Source organism: Malaclemys terrapin, chromosome 14 (genome assembly GCF_027887155.1).
Source record: "Malaclemys terrapin pileata isolate rMalTer1 chromosome 14, rMalTer1.hap1, whole genome shotgun sequence".
Lineage (NCBI taxonomy): Eukaryota > Metazoa > Chordata > Testudines > Emydidae > Malaclemys > Malaclemys terrapin.
In genome coordinates this window covers 36,750,857-36,770,436 of record NC_071518.1, presented here as the reverse complement: position 1 = coordinate 36,770,436, position 19,580 = coordinate 36,750,857, and the positions used below count along the sequence as shown (strand labels likewise).

Genomic DNA, 19,580 nt, shown 5'->3' with positions numbered 1-19,580 from the left:
CCATTCCTCACAAGTACAAGCCAATAGTTATCCAACTCATCCTAAAACTGACCACCCTGTCATTAGCCCAATATCAGACAATGCATTCCATTCTGGGAGAGGGCTCTGTTAAGTCAGAATCTGATTAGGCTCCAGTCTCCTAGAGTAATAACACCTGGTTCCTATACAGTGTTTTCCATCAGAAGATCTCCAGGTGCTGTGCAAAGGAGCTCGGTGTCCTTATTCCCATGTTACAGATTCAGCAACTGAAGCCCAGGGAGAGGAAGAGACTGTTAGAGCGCTTTCCCTTCACCCTCGCCCCGGGTTCTTGTCACGCAGACAGAAAGCAGAAGACCAGAAAGCAGAAGTGCCGGCAACGTGATGTTTATTGGGGTTAGTTTCAAGCAAACATATCCAGAGCAGGACCCTGCATGGGCAGCAGGGACAATGCCCTGACAGTGCCCCAAGACCCCTGCAGAAGGAAACTCCAGGTGGTGAGGAGGGTTGAGTTTTCTCCTGTGCTCAATTTGAACTGGGACCATAAAGAACATGGTTGCAACCAAAGTCCTGTAGTGGCACCAAATCTTGTATAAAGGGGGTCAAATGAGGTGTCTAAGACAAGGTTATGATTTGCTGGTTATGATTATGCTGTCTATATGTGTGTATCAATTTTGTAGTTGAAGTTATGAATATTGGCTCTATACTGTCTGTATTTCAAACTTATGCTATGCTTCTGGGAAACTTCCCAGACAAGTTGGTGTTAGCTCTGCCTAGCCTGCTTGATGGCCCATTAAGGACCATCAGCTATACAATGGACCCATTGAGAGAAGGCAAATACGCCTTGCAACTCAGCAAAGTATGCAGGGACTGGCCCATGTGACTCCAGACTCCATTTTGCTGTAATTTTCCACAGTAAGGACAAAGGTGTTCTTACACCTGGAAAAGACTATAAAAGGCTGATGCCTCTCCTCCATCTTGTCTTTAATCCTGCTTCTTACCTCTGGAGGGACTTTGCTACAAACTGAAGCTCTGAACAAAGGACTGAGGACCAATCCCAGCTGGGGATGGATTCCAGAGACTCGATTTAAACCTGCAGTTTATTTCATCACTGCTACAAGCCTGAACCGAGAACTTTGCCATTACTGTATGTAATTGATTCCATTTAACCAATTCTAACTCTCATCTATATCTTTTTCCTTATATGAATAAACCTTTAGATTTTAGATTCTAAAGGATTGGCAACACTGTGGGTAAGATCTGATTTGTATATTGACCTGGGTCTGGGGCTTGGTCCTATGGGATCAGGAGAACCTTTTTTCTTTTATTGGGATATTGGTTTTCATAACCATTCGTCCCCATAACTGGGGCACTGGTGGTGATACTGGGAAACTGGAGTGTCTAAGGGAATTGCTTGTGTGACTTGTGGTTAGCCAGTGAGGTGAGACCAAAGTCCTCTTTGGCTGGCTGGTTTGGTTTGCCTTAGAGGTGGAAAATCCCCAGCCTTGGGCTGTGACTGCCCTGATTTAGCAATTTGTCCTGAATTGGCACTCTCAGTTGGGTCCCACCAGAACCGCATTGTTACAACTCACTATACCAATCATGCATTGGTTTCCTAACCACTGGGCTAAGGGATATATTGATGGAGGATCCCTTGGTTTCAGCTGTCATATTCTGGATCAATACCAGATCATTGGAGCAGGGGACTGGGCCCTGGATTTCTCACCTCCCAGCTCAGTCCCTACCCACCAGGCTTCACAGTCACGCTCTCTGGCCCAATGAATCTTCGAGCTGTGACTCGGTGCGGGGGGAGGAATAGGGAAGGGATGCAGTGAGGTTCTGCACACTTAAAAGGAAGTGCTGCAAGACACAGCCAAGCAGAGGGACGGTTTAAGCTGTCTCCGGTCCAGGGATTGAGCGAGAGGGGAGGCTGGCAGGTCGGCACTGGAGATGGTAGGTCTAGCACCTTCTTCTACCTGGGGACGTGGCTGGCTTCACCGGCGCAGTGTTTAGGAAGGAGGGAGGCAGGCAGAGGAGCTGCTGCTCACAAGGGAGAGCTACAAGCTGGCTCCTTAGCGACAGCCCCCGCCCTCCGCCCCAGACACCTCTGAGTGTGGGGACAGGGGACAGTGCCAGGAACAGAGACCCCAAATGGCCCCCAGAGCAGGACCCTGCATGGGCAGCAGGGACGATGCCCTGACAGTGCCCCAAGACCCCTTCAGAAGGAAACTCCAGGTGGTGAGGGGGGGTTGAGTTCTCTCCTGTGTTCAACTCACCAAGATTAATTGAAATGAGACCACCCAGCTTCAACCAGCAGAGCCCCACTGCCCAGCCCTGAGCTGTCAGGGGAAACCCCCGCCCCGCACTGCTGCCCAGCCCTGAGCTGTCAGGGGAAACCCCCCCCCCCACCACTGCCCAGCCCTGAGCTGTCAGGGGAACCCCCCCACCACCACTGCCCAGCCCTGAGCTGCCAGGGGAGCCCCCCCCTCCACTGCCCAGCCCTGAGCTGTCAGGGAGTCCCCTCCCCCCACTGCTGCCCAGCCCTGAGCAGTCAGGTGAGCCCCCTCCCCGCCCACTGCCCAGCCCTGAGCTGTCGGGGAGCCCCTTTCCCCCCCCGCCGCTGTCCAATCTTAGCAGTCAGAGGAGCCCCCGCCCCACCACCCAGCCCTGAGCTGTCAAGAGAGTCCCCCCATGCTGCCCAGCCCTGACATACCGAGGGGAACCCCCACCCCAGCCCTGAGTGACCAGAGAGAACCCTCCCCACTGCCCAGCTCTGAGTGGCCAGGGAGAGCCCCCTGCTGCCCAGTCCTGAGCTGAGGAGAGCCCCCCTGCACTCCCACCCAGCCCTGAACTGCCCAGGGAGAGCCCCCCTGCCACTGCCCTGCCCTGAGTTGCCAAGGGAGCCCCCCTGCTGCCCATCTGAACTGAGGCGAGCCCCCTCATGAACCCCTCCCCCAGCCCTGAGCTGCCAGGGGAGCCCCCTCTGCTGCACAGTCCTGACTTGCCATGGGGAGCCCCTCCCCACACTGGTCAGCCCTGAATGCTCAGGGAGAACCCCCCATTGCCCAGCCCTGAGTGGCCAGGGAGAGAACCCCTCCCCACCCCACAGCCCAGCCCTGAGCCGATAAGGACAGCCCTCACCCCCATGCTGTGCAATTGGGATTTCCCTCAGTCATCTGAGCTGGGAGGCTCTGTCTCCCCCAGCAAACCCATGAATATCCCCTGCACATCAGCTCGAGATCCCGACCTGGGAAGCAGAGCTAAAGGTTAAAAAACACATGGGGGGCTCTTCCCCGCTTTCCCCTTCCCTTCCTTTCAGCTGAGACCCGGATGAGAGGCGCAGCCAGGCCTTGCCACACCACCAACCTAGCTTCACTGGTTCAGACCACACCCCTCCTTTCCCCCAGATCTCTGGCAAGGCTGGGCTCAGCCCCTGTTGGTAAGATGCCAGAGGGTACATCTGCACTGTGCTTTACACCCACAGCAGTGCGTCTCCCAGCCCAGGTTCGCAGAGCTCACACTATGGCCCTACACACAGCTGTGTAGACACTCGGGCTGGTGCAGGATCCTGCCCTCTGAAGCCCAGGGAGAGGAGGGGGCTGCTGGCGCAGCTTGCAGCATTTCAGGTTTAGACCCAGGGATGGTTCCCATTGTTTCTAATTCTAATATAACTCTATTACACTGGAATATTGCTCCGAGTGACTGAGCTGCTCAGCTGTTTATCTGATTTATAGACAAAAACTGCCTCCATCCTCTGAGCTGAACTCATCATGACACTGACCGACAACATCTCACACTCATACTCACGTTCTCCGGGACGTTCATTAACAACCTGTTGTGGAGATGATGTTGCTAAATCGAATCACTTGCCTTAAATTCCAACGGTTCCTTCTTCCCCTGTGGAGGCTGGCAGCTCTTCCCTCTGAGATTCTGCATTTTATCTGCATGGTGAATGGGAGCTAATCAGAGACAGTGTCTGTGTCAGCCAGTGTGTCCAAGTGTCTGTTTCAGCTCAGTGTGTAAATATGCCTGGACCTGCCTGCTGTGAAGCACAGAGGGGTTTATGGACATGTTTTTCTGACCCCCAGGGCAGCGCCGGAGGACTCTGCTCCAGTCCAAGGGCTTGGGGATGTGGCTGGAATGTCACCCGACTCCTGTGCTTTGCTGCCATTAGCTGGGGTAAGCCTTCCTGCAGCTCTTTGATGGCCTGCCGCTGCCCCTGCCAGGGGAGAATTCACAGACGTATCCCCGGGAAAGCCCTGAGAGGGGAGTGGCATTGTTGTGGCACCATCAGTCACTCCTGGTCTGCTCAGGGACATTTCACTGCTAGGCCCATTGAAACCGTTTCATTTGGGCCACATTCCCACCTGGGGGTGATTATTTAGGGACCTAAATCCTATTCCTCCTAATCTCTTCTCTTGGCTCTTGGCCCCTCCTGTATCCCAGAAAGCAGTAGAGTCCCTAGCAATTATCTGAGAAACACGGCCCCCTGAGGCTGAGGGAGCCAGGCGCTTCCACCCTAGTTACAATGGAGAGGCCTTCACATGGGCCTGCATGGCTTCCCAAGACAGCTCACAGTTCCCCAGCCAGGCCAGGGGCCGATGAACTCCTCCGTACAGGCGTGGTCCAGGCCAGCCCTCCCCTCTGCAAGTGCTTCCCTGGGCCTGCTGACTGCATTGAGAAAGTCCCAACCCCATTTCCAGCACCGGCACCAGCAGCAGTGCGAGTTTTGGTGCAGACAGAGTGCAGGGGGTTGGCACCTGTCGTGGATTAGAGGGTCTGGGCCATGCCCCAGCCTTTAAACCAGGCCCTGGGAGTAACCCCTTTAGTGTGCCAGACTTCCAAGGGCAGGCCACGTGACTATTACTGCAGGCCTGGGCCTTTGGACTCCAGCTCCCCTGTTTCTCACTTAGTGACAGGTTTCAGAGTAGCAGCTGTGTTAGTCTGTATTCGCAAAAAGAAGAGGAGTACTTGTGGCACCTTAGAGATTAACAAATTTATTTGAACATAAGCTTTTGTGGGCTACAGCCCACTTCATCAGATGCATAGAATGGAACATATAATAAGAAGATATATATACATACAGAGAACATGAAAAGGTGGGAGTTGCCCTACCAATTCTAAGAGGCTAATGAATTTTTTACAATGTGGTAGGCGTGTCGGGACAATGCCACGTCTGGTTTCCGCCTTAGGGCTCTGAACTGCCGACGGGCATGCTCAGGTGTTAGCCCCATTCTAATTCTGGCCTTTTGTTTAAAATGTTCGTAGTCATTCATGTGTTCTTTAGGCATTTCATCTGCCACCTCTGCTACAGCCTGGAATGGAACCCACAATTCATGAGGTCTCTGCTGTCAGCAAATAGCTGTGAAATCCCCTGGCAAAATGTGTGTCTCATCTCCCTCTAGTGCTGGCCCATAGGGAGTATGACAACCTGCTACTGCTATTGGTTCCTCCATTCGCTCAAGTGGCAGAGGTCTGTGCACGGGATCTCAGGATTTTAACCCTGCTGATGATCCATATTGGTGTCACTATGATGCCACGTGATGGATCTTCTGTTTTTTACAGTTTTCTTTTTAAAAAACGTAGGAAGTTACAGACACACACACACACTACAGAAAAACCTACTTTAAAAGAACATTGTTAACGTTTCAAAGTCAAGCACTGATACCCTAGGGAATACCAGAACCCTTGCCTCGCTAAGTGCACAGGATGGACCTACGCTAGGGAATGAACGCAGGTTGTACAGTGAGAAAAGCTGTTGTCTGTAGGAGCCCTACCCCTTCTGTTGCAGGAGCTGGAAGGTGTGATGAATGAGGCGGGGGGTGCAAGAAGAGAGAGGATGGTTTCAAGGGTAAGGCTGTTGACTGCCGCCCTGGAGAATTGGATTCTATCCCTGCCTCTGCCCCCGAGTTCCCATGTGGTGCTGGGCAAGTCACTTAAACCAAACTTTTCCCGGGTGGCCACTGAATGTGTGTTCCTCACTTTCTGGGTGCTCAAATGGAGACCCTGGGGTCTGATTTGCAGAAGTGCTGAGCACTCACAGCTGCAACTGAAGTCAATGGGAGCAGTGCTCTGAACATAGTGCTTTAGAATACTAAATACTCCAGAAAATCCGGTCCTCGGGGTCTCAAATGCAGATACACAATGTATATCCGCGGGTGCGGATATCTGTGGCTATAAAGCAGATCTCCACGGATTCGCAGGGCTCTAGTGACAACGAGTGAGACCCGCAGGGCCATGGCCAACGACTGGGCCAGGAACCGCAGCGGCGAAAGAAGCAGCATGTCGGGCTGTCGTCGCAGGAGCCGGAACCCAGCCCAGGCAGCTCCTCCGGCATGGCTGTACCTCCTCCAGCCCTGCCCACCGGGGCGGGCACTAGACTGACTGGCAGCTGTCTCTGGTCACACTAGTGTGTGCAAGCGGTGTCTCCTGACCGGGAGCATGTGCGCCTGTCTCGCTCGTTGTCACTAGAGCCCTACATGTCTGCGGTATCTGCTTTAGATCCATGGATATCCGCATCTGTGGAGATAATTATGTATCCGCGCAGGGCTCTACTCAAATGGGACACCCAAAATTACTTCCGGCCTTAATCTCTCTGGTCCAGCTCCTCAAAGGTATTTAGGCACCTAACTTGCAATAAAGTCAATGGCTGTTAAGTGCCTAAATACCTTTGAGAACCAGTGCCTCTATGCCTCTGTTCCCATCTGTGAAATGGGGATAATACCCCCCCTCTCATCTCCCAGGGCTGTTGTGAGTATAAACTCATTCATGTCTGTGAAGCACTCAGATACTGGCATGATGAGCGCTATAGAAAAGCCTTTGGGGAAATGAATAATTCTGTCTTCAGAGCAAGGTTTGTATAATGTGCAGTAAATAAGGCTGGGGCAGGAGGGAGGAGCAGTCACACATCCTCCAGTGAGGAGAAAACACACTATTGAATAGCTCCTCATTCAGTGAGCACCGTCCATCCTCTGCACCGAGTGAGGCAGTGAGGACCTATAGAAAAATAGTACCTTATCATGCCATTAAAGACTATACTATCGTGCATGCGCACAAGGGGGCTGAACTCAGTTACATGGGCAACCTTAATAGTGGCATTTCCTAACGTTTGAGCGCTTGACTTTGCAACCTAAATAATGTTCTTTTAATGCAGTTCCTTTGTGTGTGATATAAGATATAGTCTGGTGTCACCCATCAATAGTCAACTCATAGCTCTGTCACTGACTGTCACACAACTTTGCCTGTTTTTACTCTTTCCAACAGTGCTAGTGACTCAGGTGGAAGTGGGAGCCTGGACCTACCATTATGGTAACAAATCTGATTACTCCTGGGAGCTGGCCAGAAACTTTTGCAGGTCATTCTACACTGACCTCGTAGCAATCCAGAACCAGGGGGAAATTGCTTATCTCAACAGTGTCTTACCCCGCCATAGAACATACTACTGGATTGGGCTACGAAAAATAAACAATGTCTGGACGTGGGTTGGCACCAACAAGGCCCTGACGAAGGAGGCTGAGAACTGGGCTAACAAGGAACCCAACAATAAAGGGAGGAACCTAGACTGTGTGGAGATTTACATAAAGAGGGATCGTGATGGTGGAAGATGGAACGATGAGAACTCTCAAAAGAAAAAGAAGGCGCTGTGTTACCAAGGTAACCACCCCACCACTGTCATTCTCTATGGAAGTGTGGGTCTGTATAACACGTGTAGGGCTGGGGAGAGTTGCTGCATTGACAGCTCTGGAGAATGAAGTCCCTAATTGTCCATAGAAGAGTGTCAATGGGCCGGCCGCCTCCCATGCCCCCTCGTGGTCTGAGGTTGCTCCGCAAGCCACTCTCGCCTCGCCTGGCTGGAGTCTTTCCCTACTGCCTGGAGTCTGTTCTCCCTGGCTCTCAGCCTTCTTCAGCCCTCTGGCTCGGGCTTCCTTCCAGGCCCAAACCCTGCCCCCGGTGAAGGGTTTCCTGCAGAAGCCTCCTGGCTTGTCTCTCCCTGAGCATCCCCCTTCTCTGAAGCTTCCTGCCACTTGTCCAGGGACATCAGCTGACCCCTGCTCAGCTGTGCCTACCTGGTAACTAGGGTTGGCTGGCCCCAGGCCTCTAGCCCTTAAAGGGCCAGACACGCGGTTACAAAGAGGTACTGTCTGGGCAGAGGAACTTCACCCACCCACCCAGCTAGAGTGCCTCAACCCTCATCTGAGGGTCAGTCGGTCTCCATGGCCCACCGAGTCCTGACTTCTCTACGGAGACAGCCACCAAGGGCCTGGTTAGTGCTAGCTGGTGTGAGGCGTTAGTGATATTGTCCCGTGGCCGGCAGCACAGGCCTGCACCCGCTTTGCATGTTAGCTGCTGTGTGTAACACCTGTGCCTGGGAGCACTCACTGCTCTCTGTGCCTCGCTGGTTCCTTTGGCTGGGGAGTTAAAGTCCTGCCTTCCACGTTCTCCCTCACAAATGGACCACGCAGACGGGAGCTGAGCCTGGGTTCTGAATGAGTCTTGCTTTGATCCCTACATTCCTCTCATCACAAAGTCCCGTTGTAAATTGACATGCCAGGCGCTTGGTCCCAGGAGCACCTGTTCTGAGCCCTGGGGAGATGCATGGAGTCTCCTTGCCAAAGAGTTACTACCCTCTTCGGAGTGCAATCAGTGCGGGGCGGTGGAGGGGGACAGGGAGTTCAAAGCACAGCCTGATAGCCAAACGTGGCACATGCTGCCTTCTGATCAATGCCTGGGTGTGTCCCCTGCAGGCCCAGCATGCAACGCTCCATCTCAATCCAGAGGGCAGCCTACCCGTCCAGGTCAGCGCTGTCCACAGGCAGCGCCTCTGGGTCCACGAGCAGTGTGACCGTCTGTGCAAAGCAGCCACTGCCTCCAAGCTTCTGGCAAGGTGCCAATGCCACCTGGCTGGGCAAAGCTTGGGTGCCCAGGATGGTATCTAGGCCCCGAGTGCTCTTGCAGGGCCAGGGCCAAGGCCTTTGAAAGCAGGTTTTTAACCCATGACTTTAACAGGCTCTGACAGAATCCCGCAGTGAAGAAATGCAGCAGGGATGGAGTGCAGGATCCAGGCAGTGGCGTGGGGTCTGACTGGGCGCTAAGGAGCTGTTAGGGTGGATCCTAACCCAGCTGTATCTCTGCAGTGTCTTGCCAGCGTTCCTCCTGCAGCCAGCGTGGCGAGTGCGTGGAGACCATCGGGAACTACACCTGTGATTGCTACCCTGGTTTCTACGGGCCTGAGTGTGAACACGGTAAGGGCAGTCGAACAGGGGCACTAGGGGAGGGAGCCCCGCTGCAGGGCCTGCTACAGTCACTGCATTTACTTTCTGGAGGGTCCCAACTCCCCCTGAGGGCATACCTGGCTCTGTAGAGGGTCGTTGGGGAAGAAGGCCTCTGTCAGGACTTGCAGCTCCTCTGTGCTCGGGTCTGTAAATGGCCCTGGCAGTCCTGGACAGTCCTCGGCTTCCTCAGGGTCTCCAGCAGCCTCCCAGCTCTGTGGGTTTCTTGTCTTGGGTTGGCTGTAGGGTTCCGTTGTTGAAGCGGATGGTGGTGTCCAGGAAGTTGATGCTAGTGTGGGAGTGTTCCCCAGAGAGTTTAATGGCTGGGTGGGTGGTGGTTGTTGAAGTTGTGATGGAAATCTGTGTGGGAGTTTAAGCGTTGCATTTTGCTGCGGTTCTGGGAGTACGTCTCCCAGACCCGAGGAATAGCTCGATGGAGCGAAAGCTCGTCTCTCTCACCAACAGGAGTTGGTCCAATAATAGCTATTCCCTCACCCACCTTGTTTCTCTAATATCCTGGGACTGACACAGCTACAGTGCACTCAGCGTGATGGCATTTCTCTTGGTCTGTGACACAAGAATTTGAAACACCGCAGCCCATTATTTCCAACATTTCAGGGAGTATTGAAGACATCACTGGGCAGAACTCTGTTGATATTGGGGAAATCAGAAAACCCAAAGGGGGAAAAGTAACACCTTGGAGCAAAGCCACCTCTGTAACTGTCTAAATCAAAGAACCAGTTAGTGGCACCAATTAACACTTCCCAGTAGAAAAACATTCCCGTCTCATCTCTGCTCCTTCCCCCAGTAGAGTGTAACATGCTCACACTGGATGATTTATGTCCCGGGCAGGAAGAGGAGAAATAATAACATTGGGGAAAGGAGGAGGGGAAGTCAGACAGAGCCCCTGACATGGGGAAGTTGGGGGACCTGGTCTGGGGATAATGCTAGAATGAGGATACAGCCAAAGCCCCGAGCATGCAGGGAGAATGGGGGACCCTGGAATGGTGGAAAGGGAGAGAATTAGGGCACAGAATACTCCTGGCTTGGGGCAGAATTGGGGACTGTGGCATGGGGGTGTGTGTGGAAGAAATGGGGGAGACACAGAGCTCCTGGCAAAAGGGTGGGGGCTAGGGAGTCCCTGAAATAGAGTGGGGTGGAAGGGTGGCACCCAGGGACCTTGTGGGGGACAGAGGAATGCAAAGAGTCCCTGGTGCATGCAATGTGCTTGACTTACAGAAGTAACAAAACATGGGCATCTCTCTAGTTTAGCCCCCAAAGAGTCCAACCCAAACCCACAAAGGGCTGAGCAGAGTCAGGATGAAGTCGTATGCTCAGTAATAGGTTGTTGTTGAATGTTTGCTTTGCAAAAGGCTTAGAGGCCTCAACCAACATGTGGGGCTGACTGTGCTAGGCCCTGTACACTAGAGTGGTTTCAGTTTGTGAGAAATTTCATTGTTTCAGAATTGGCTTCATTCCAAACCAAGTCGGATCAGGACTGCACCCGGGCCAGGGACCCGAGGACTTCCAGAGGCCAGTTACAAGTAGAGCAGCCTGGGGAGTCACTGGCCCAGGACTCTAGAGGCCCTGGGATCTCCAGCCCGGGGCAGTCTGCATGGCGGAGCGACCCCAGAGCTGCACCCTGGGGAGCTGGTCCTGGAATTTCCAGGCTTCCAGCTCCATGACAGGGACACTGGAAGCACCAAGAGCCCTGGCTTGAGCAGGGAGCCTAGCAGACAACAAGAGCCCCTAGAGACCTGGCTCTGCCACAGCGTGGGGAGCCCACCCGCCCCGAGACTCAACTCCCGACTCCCCGAGCTGGGGCTCGTGGGACAGAAGAACATAAGAACGGCCAGACTGGGTGAGACCAAAGGTCCATCTAGCCCAGTATCCTGTATTCTGACAGTGGCCAGTGCCAGGTGCCCCAGAGGGAATGAACAGAACAGGCATCATCCAGTGATCCATCCCCTGTCGCTCATTCCCAGCCTCTGGCATCCCCATCCCTGCCCATCCTGGCTAATAGCCATTGATGGACCATCCTCCAGGCACTTATCTAGTTTTTTTGAACCCTGTGGATCTTGGAACAGCAACAGAAACCGGTGTGTGTTTTGACGAAAGTGGAGTCAAATCTGTAATAAATTTGGTGACTCAGTTCTCTTCAGTGCATTGGCATTTTCAGTCTAAGCTAAGTTTTGCCAGAACATTTGCCATCAGCTCTACTGTAGATGGACATAGTGCAAGAGCCCCTGAGCCAAAGAATTTACACTCTAAAGAGACAAGACAGACAAAAGGGGGAGATCGGGCAGACGTACTAACAGTAGATTGGGAAGTGAGACACAGAGAAATTAAAGGACTAAATCCACTCAGGGCTTTAGGCCCTTAAATCCAACATCTGGGGGCCATGGAGATCCTCAAACCCCCTGCTCAGCTGCCACCTGGCCCTGGAACTGCTGAAGTTTCCACCCGTAAAACCAGCGCTAAAGACTTGCTGACACTCTCTCGCTATGGTGTAAGCACAGCCCTGCCCAGAATAACGGTTGCACCCTGATTCTCACTCCCCTGCCTTGCCAGCAGAAGTGCATCACTTCTCAGAACTGCCCATTGCACGTCCTTCAGTGGATCCCATTTTTCTGTAACGAAGGAGAATTGGCCACCCTCTCTCTTGCCCTGCATTGGGCTGGTGGAGGGAAATAGGTCTCAAGAAGGGTTTGAGTGTAAGGAATTTGGCAGGCGTGTCAGGCATACACAAGGTTCGGGTAAGACGTCACATTGTTGGAGGGGGTTTGTCTAGACTGAAGCTTCTGGGGTTACCTGCTCACTAAACAGAGCAGAAAAGTCTTGAGATGCACAATACAGCTCTATATGGGGCCAAACGAAACAACATCCGTTTAAACTCTTAACAAGCCGGGGAAACTAAACAGCAGGACTGGAGAGATTCATTTTGTACATCTGCCCTTGTCTGCTGGCACATTGAACTATTTCTCAATGAAGGTGCCATCATCTGTGTTTCTCTTCCTGCAGAAATTACCGACCTGATGGTGAATCAAACCCCAACCAGTGTCACTGATTTCGAAGGCTCAGAACTTACCATGAATTGTACATTCAAGACAGTCAATAATCACAGCACCATGTATGTGCGATGGTATAACTATGGGACGGAGGCACTAAAGACAGAGCTGGTGAATGACAGCGATGTGATCACAACCCTGCATTTGGACAATGGGTTTGCCTCTCTCACTTTGAAGAATGGGAATTCATCTAATACAGGAACCTACCTGTGTGAGGTGGGGATCACAGCAAGGAGCCTGTCTGTGTCAGGAGCCGGAACCCAGGTGACCATCAGTAAGTGTCAGCAGTCTCCTATGTGCTTCCTACTATGAGACCCAGATACTATCAGTTCCCCACAGAGCGAGGGAGCAGGAGCAGGGAAAGCCGTGCTGAGAGCAGTGCTTAATCTGTGCCAGGGCTTGCCAGGCCTGGCAATCCATAGCCCCGGCCCTCCTGGGCTTGCGGCATCAGTTATGAATGTAAAAAACAATTGCTTGAGCCCTGGCACCTCTTTCACTACAAGTGAAGCCCGGCCTGAGAGACAGAGCCAGGGACAAACACGGGCCAGGAGTCCTTTAAGCTGCTCTAAATTATGCCCAGTTCTGAGCTTCTTTATGACAGCGCCCAAAGACTGGGCAGGGCCGGGCCGGGCATAAAGGCGTCTGGAGCAACGCTCGGTGCACCCGAGAATCTGTTCCTCTTTTTTCTACATCGGTTCTTTTACTGCCCTTTTCATCATAGTATCTGAGGCCCAGATTTGCAAAGGTATTTAGGCACTGCTCCACTCAGCACTGGAAGGCCTAAGTGACTTAGGAGCCTCTCTCATTGGAAGTCAATGGGGCACTAAGTCCCTTTTGAAAATGAAATGGAGGCTGCTAAGTCACGTAGATTTTGCTCCACTCAGCACTGCAATGCGTAAATACCTTTAAAAAAACTTGGGTTTGAGCAGCTTCCAGCCATGCATCAAGCAATGTGACTAACATCTGCCAGGTGTGGTCCATTCTCTCTCTCATCCTCTCCCAAGAGGGGGAATTGTGTGTGCAGTGGAGCATTTAGAGTAGGGTTTTTTTTTTTAATGCATTTAACTGACACCCACAGCTGAACCTGATGCTTGTGTAAATACACATGTTCAGCAGTTGTCAACAGAATTACTGTTTTGTGGAGGTGGTGAAGGTTCTAGTTAGTGCTGCAATCCGGTGCCAGTTCCAAGCATCAGGAAGCAGTGTGGCATTTCAGCACTGCTGCGTGCTGACAAGGGTAAATGCTGATTTTGTAATGGCGACCACTGGCAAGGAGCTTTAGATAATTTGTACATTCCGAATCCCCCTGTTATTCTATTGTTATGTTAAGAGATACAAACCTTGTAGGGTTTCTGGTTTCCCTCCTCCCCTACTGAGCCAGTCCCTGTCCAGTTACAGATCCATCCCGCTAGCCTAGGTATGGAGTCCTGTTTATCCTTTGGATTGGCAGGTGCAGAGTTAATGAAGCCATTTCCCCTTGGGCTCAGGGGAATTGGGGGAGTTTTTGTGAGTCTAGGGTGGAAACTATTGATGGGGTCAGTTAGGGGAGCGTTGCTCTCTGGCCAGGTCTCTAGTGTCTTGGTCTGCTAGGGATTTCCTACTCCTGCGGCAGAGTCAGCGTGCTGGCTGGCCTCATGGGAAGGTTCCCCTAGGCAGAGGGCTGAACCCAGCCTGGTGACCCCACAGGTCCCAGCAGCTGGCATATGAAGAGGAACCTGCTGGCAAAAAGGGAGGCCCAGGAAACTGCCTGTGACACAGAAGGGGATGGGAAATTAAGGGCTGGGGGAGAAACAGTTTTTACATCTTTAAACTGTCTCTGCCGTCCCTTTATTTATCCATCAGTCTCTGTCCCTCCTTTAGAGGCAAATCTGTCCCTCTCTGTCCCTGCATCCCACACTGACAGGTTTTTCTTGATTTCAGATAAAGGGAGTGTGACGGGTTGGGTCACAGAAAATCCCTCAAGGCTGTCACTAGGTGTGCTGGGATACCACTGAGAAGAACCACTTCCTCCCCCGCCAGACCTGGTTTCCCTCCACTCCTGTATTGCTGAGTTAGACACACCAGTCGGCTCCAGCAGAGACCAAGAGGTTGGGCCACGCCTCCCTGCAGTTCACAGAAACTAAGATTCACTTAGCCAAGGGGTTCTCAGTTAACAGGGACTTTCCCGACATCCAGTATTCAGTCTTTCTAGGAGCCTAAACCCCAAATAAATCTGTTTTATTCTGTATAAAGCTTATACAGGGTAAACTCATAAATTGTCTGCCCTCTATAAACAAAAGTGATTTTATTCAGTATAAAAAGTAGGATGTAAGTGGTTCCAAGTAATAACAGGCAGAACAAAGTAAGTCACCAAGTAAAATAAAGCAAAACACGCAAGTCTAAGCCTAATACAGTAGGAAACTGAATACAGGTAAATCTCACCCTCAGAGATGGCCCAATAAGCTTCTTTCACAGACTAGACTCCTTCCTAGTCTGGGCCCAATCCTTTTGAAACCAACGCTATGGCTTATGGCCTGGGTCCAGCAATCACTCACACCCTTGTAGTTACAGTCCTTTGTTCCAATTTCTTTCAAAGATCTCTTCAGGATGGAGAGGCCATCTCTTGAGCCAGCTGAAGACTAAATGGAGGGGTTTCCAAAGCCTTTTATATTCTCTCTCGTGTGGGCGGAAACCCCTTTGTTCTTCTGTGCAAAATCACAGCATCAAGATGGAGTTTGTAGCCACCTGAGCAAGTCACATGTCCATGAATGATTCAGCTTTTTGCAGGCCGACACCATTGTTTACATCCTAGTTTGAACATTCCCAGGAAAGCTCAGATGTGGATTGGCGTCTCCCAAAGTCCATTGTCACTTAAGTGTTTCTTGATTGGGCACTCACTCAGAATAGTTCTTTCTCAAGAAGCTGATCAAATACTTCACTGATGCTACTTAGAATCAAACACATGGAGATACAAGTACATAGCCAATATTCATAACTTCAAATACAAAAATGATACACACATACAGACAGCATAATCATAACCAGTAAGTTACAACCTTTCCATAGACACCTTACTTGACCTCCTTTGTACAAGATTTGGTGCAACTATAGGACCTTGGTTGCAACAATGATCTATACGGACACAGTTCATGTCAATAACATCACAGGGAGCAATGCCTCACACGTTGTTTTCGTCATCTGGATGGTTCTCGGGGCCCTTGTTATAATCTCGGCGGTGATGATTGTTGCAGAGTGCGTGATTTCAGAGAAGAGGGGTGAGAGAAATGTCTTCAGTGCAGTCGCTGTGCAGAATCAGCCACAGAGCTTGAGTTACACATGAGGTCCTTCTGCCTTTTCCTTCTGGGCAACTTCCCAGTCCCAGTGCGTTGAGATTGAAAAGCTGTTTCAGACACGACTGGGACTGTTTTCTTGGCCTGTCTGTGCTGGTTTGTGTCTAACATTAAATCCGGGTATCTCAGAACCAGAAGCACAGAGTTTAGGTCTCCATCTTGTAAATGTTCCTGAAAGCCTTTACCTCGCAGGTCTCCCTTTCACAGCACCGATGATATTTTCATGTCGCTGCGTCTTTCCAATGTGCCCTGTTTATTTCTGGCTGGCTGGCACGCACGGAGCTAATGCAACCACTTGGACAAGTGCAATGCACGTACTGCAGGAGTATTCTTTAGGTTCTAACTTACTGAGTCTGATTTCCCCACAGCTGCTGTCAATCAGACAATATGAGGATCAGCTGTTATAGCGTACCCTTGGAGATGGAGCTCTCAGACACCTGTTACCCAGGCATTCCCCCCAGCACTGTGTTGACCATCGTGCCTGCCAGATTCTGCACCTGCAAATAAACCTTGAACTGAACGGAAGGGAGGGGAGGGGAGGGGATGCTGGATAATTGGAAGGGAGTTCACAGGTGTTCAGAATAAAAAGACTCCTCTCTGACACCCCTTTTTGAGGCAGCAGAACCCGGTGATTGCTGATGGCTTAGGCAGTCTCAGTGGCATGCGACCCATAGGAAAATATGAGACAAACATTTCTGTCACCTAAAGTTTCCCCATTGTGCTACCTAGCAATCACTTTAGAGCAGGGGAGCAGAAACTATGGCCCGCGGGCCGGATCCGACCCGTCAGGGCTTTCAATCCGGCCCGCAGGATTGCCAGCCCCATCGCGCAGCAGGGCTAAGGCAGGCTTCCTACCTGCCCTGGTCCTGCGCCGCTCCCGGAAGCAGCCGGCATCACTTTGCTGCAGCCCATGGTGGGGAGGGGGCAGAGGGCTCTGTGCGCTGCCCTCGCTTGCAGACACCGCCCACAGACACCGGGGAACCATGGCCAATGGGAGCTTCGTGGGTCGTACCCACAGGCAAGGGCAGCGCGTGGCGGAGTCGCCTGCCCCACCCCACCCCCAGGAGCCACTGCCAGACATGCCGGCTGCTTCTGGGAGCGGCACAGGGCCAGGGCAGGCAGGGAGCCTGCCTTAGCCCTGCTGCGCACTGCTTCCACACTGGAGCCACCCGAGGTAAGTGGCACCGGGCCAGAACCCACATCCCAAACCCCTCCTACACGCTGCACACCAACCCCCTGCCTTGAGCCCCCTCCTGAACCCCAATCCCCTCCCCTGAGCCTCCTCCCGCACCCCCTCCTGCACCCAAACCCCCTGCTCTGAGTCCCCGCCCGCACCCTGCACCCCTCCTACACTCCAACCCCTTTCCCTGAGCCCCTTCCTGCAAACCGCACCCGCACTCCTTCCCGTACCCCTACCCCATGCTCCAGCCCTATAGTCATGGCCGTGCATACAATTTCCCCACCTAGCTGTGGCCCTCGGGCCAAAAAGTTTGCCTACCCGTGCTTGAGACTCATGGAACCCTTGAAGTGAAGATGCTCAGAACAATGGCCAAAAACCCTCTTCCCTATAATTGGATCAGCTGCTTGTCAGTTAAAGAGGAAATGGAAACATCTGCTGGGAATTGCTGTTCTGTCGGTTCAGATGGCCCCCTTGCTGACGTCAGCTGGGGTACAGTTAAGTACCTGCTTAAGGGTTTGCAGGATTGAAGCCTCTATAAAGGACCATATTTTTATAATTGTTTTTTTTAATTGTTTTTTCACATGCTGCTCTCTAATAGTTAGATTGTCTTACACGCGACGCATAAGGCTATGCACTTCCAAAGTGTTTTAATAAAATTCTCATAACTCTGGCTATTCTTGATGTCCCTATAAATATGCAATCCTTTTTTTAATCTTCCTCTGCTCTTGCCCGCACTGATTGGGTGGAGGTAATCCTGATTGGGTAATCGTGATTGGGTGCAGGTAATCCTCAGAGAGAGGAGGAGGGTATAAATAAGACAATGGCTTCCCCAGATCCTGTCCTCTCCATCTCAACACATGGCGGCAAGAGTGTGTGAAAGACAAAGAACCAACATTGAAAAGTGTGAGGGGAGGGGAGGGGCGGTCTTGTATGGAAAGCCTTCCAGTCAGTATGGCCTGCGGAAAGTTTTGGGGAGAGAGATCCCTTTTTGCTTTCAAATCTTATTCAGCTTGGTAAAGTTTAGGAGTTAGGATACAACCACAATCTTTTCTTTTCTAACCAATGCTGACTTTTATGCCTATATCACTTAAAATCCCTCTCTGGTTAATAAGCTTGTTTCATTGTTTATCTAAGCCAGGGTGCTTTCGGCTGGAGTGTTTGGGGGAGCTCTACTCACGTTAAAGGCTGGGGCATGTTCATCACCCTTTGATGGAATGACGGACTTTTAATAAGTTTACACCATTCGGGGGTGGGGGGGTCCTGAGCAGTCAAGATGCACAGTTCTGGGGTGCAAGGCTGGGCCTGAGGGATATATAGGTGTCGCCCTGTGTCTATTCATGACTAGCTGGGCAGAGCATTCGTGGATTCAGCTGGGCCTGACTTTGGATGCTGGTGGCTGTGAGTGAACAGAGCCTGGAGGGGTTCACTGTTCACTAGCAAAGCATTGTCAAAGGTATCCAGGCTAGTGAGCAATGGGGACACGGCGGTTCTACAGTCCAGCTTGGGCCCTAGGGCAGTGGTTCTCAAACTAGGGCTGCCGCTTGTTCAGGGAAATCCCCTGGTGAGCTGGGCCGGTTTGTTTACCTGCCGCGTCCACAGATTCAGTCGATCGTGGCTCCCTCTGGCCGCGGTTCACCGCTCTAGGCCAATGGGGGCTGCAGGAGATGGCACGGAACGAGGGATGCGTGGGCCGAGGGATCACCCCAACCCAAACATGGGCTCTGGCCCCACCCAAGGGATTTCCTTGTTCATCACAGCTTCAGCTCAACATAAGCCCCCTGTCCTTCCAACCCTTCCCTCAGGGCTGGGGCCCTCTGTGGACCAGGGGTTCTGCCCATTGGCTGGAAGAAGGCCCTGAGCCAGTTTAAAACCAGGCTATTTATCCAAAAGTTTGTTCATTTATCCCTTTGTCTATTAGTCCCTGGAGAATCCAGTTTGAAGTAGTATATGTGCACCTCTCCAAGGGGGGTGAGTTCAAAGGGCTGATGACAGAGGAAATACATTAGCATCCCGTCCCTCCTCCAGAAGTAGGGTTACCATTCGTCCGGATTTACCCGGACATGTCTTCCTTTTTGTGCTAAAAATAGCGTCCGGGGGGAATTTGTAAATCACTCAAAATGTCCGGGATTTCCCCCCTCCCCCGGCAGAGCAGAGCGAGCGGCTGGGAGGGCTGCAGGGAAGTCCCGGGCTGGACTCCGGAGCAGCTGTAGAGGAGCCGGATCCGCCCTGCATTCTGAGCCGGCAGCTCTCCCCTGCAGCCCGGTCCGGCAGCACTGTGCAGGGATAGGGACCGGGTTTTGTTGTGCTGGGGAGCGCAGCCACGTGTCCGGCTGGCACAGAGCCCAACACCCTGAGCAGCAGGGCAAGGGGGCCAGGGGGCAGGAGAAGGGGCAGGGAGGCTCTGGAGGGGGCAGTCAAGAAACGGGGGGGGGGGTCGGGAGTTCTTGGGGGGGATTTTTGGGGGGAGTGGAGAAAGTTTTGGGCAGTCAGGGTACAGGTAGGGGGTAGGGTCCTGGGGGGCAGTTGGGGGGGTCTTAGGAGGGGGCAGTTAGGGGACAAGGAACAGGGAGTCTTAGGTAGGGGGTGGGGTTCTGGAGGGCAGTTAGGAGCAGGGGTCCCAGGAGGGGGCAGTCAGGGGACAAGGAGCGAGGGAGTGGGGGGCTGGGAGTTCTAGGGGGGAGCTGTCAGGGGGCAGGAGTGGGGAGAGGGATCGGAGCAGTCAGGGGACAGGGAGCAGAGGGGTTTAGATGGGTTGGGA

At 52.4% G+C, this 19,580-nt stretch overlaps 1 protein-coding gene across 3 annotated transcripts in view; it reads left to right on the top strand.

Annotated features, from left to right (window-relative positions):
• The first annotated feature begins 1,844 nt into the window (after window positions 1–1,844).
• The window catches only part of SELL (selectin L), a 43,681-nt gene continuing 25,945 nt past the window's right edge, over window positions 1,845–19,580 (top strand). The window contains exons 1-7 of one of the 3 annotated variants that reach the window (XR_008447107.1): window positions 1,845–1,929; window positions 4,065–4,155; window positions 7,240–7,629; window positions 9,111–9,218; window positions 12,267–12,587; window positions 14,234–14,400; window positions 16,011–16,759. Coding sequence is in view for 2 of the 3 variants with exons in the window: in XM_054048980.1 (XP_053904955.1) it covers window positions 1,927–1,929; window positions 4,065–4,155; window positions 7,240–7,629; window positions 9,111–9,218; window positions 12,267–12,587; window positions 16,011–16,033 (936 nt within the window). In the remaining variant the exon portion in view is untranslated. Of the gene's footprint in view, window positions 1,930–4,064; window positions 4,156–7,239; window positions 7,630–9,110; window positions 9,219–12,266; window positions 12,588–14,233; window positions 14,401–16,010; window positions 16,760–19,580 lie in introns of those variants that run through there. The other 2 variants (XM_054048980.1, XM_054048979.1) reach the window with 2 other exon arrangements.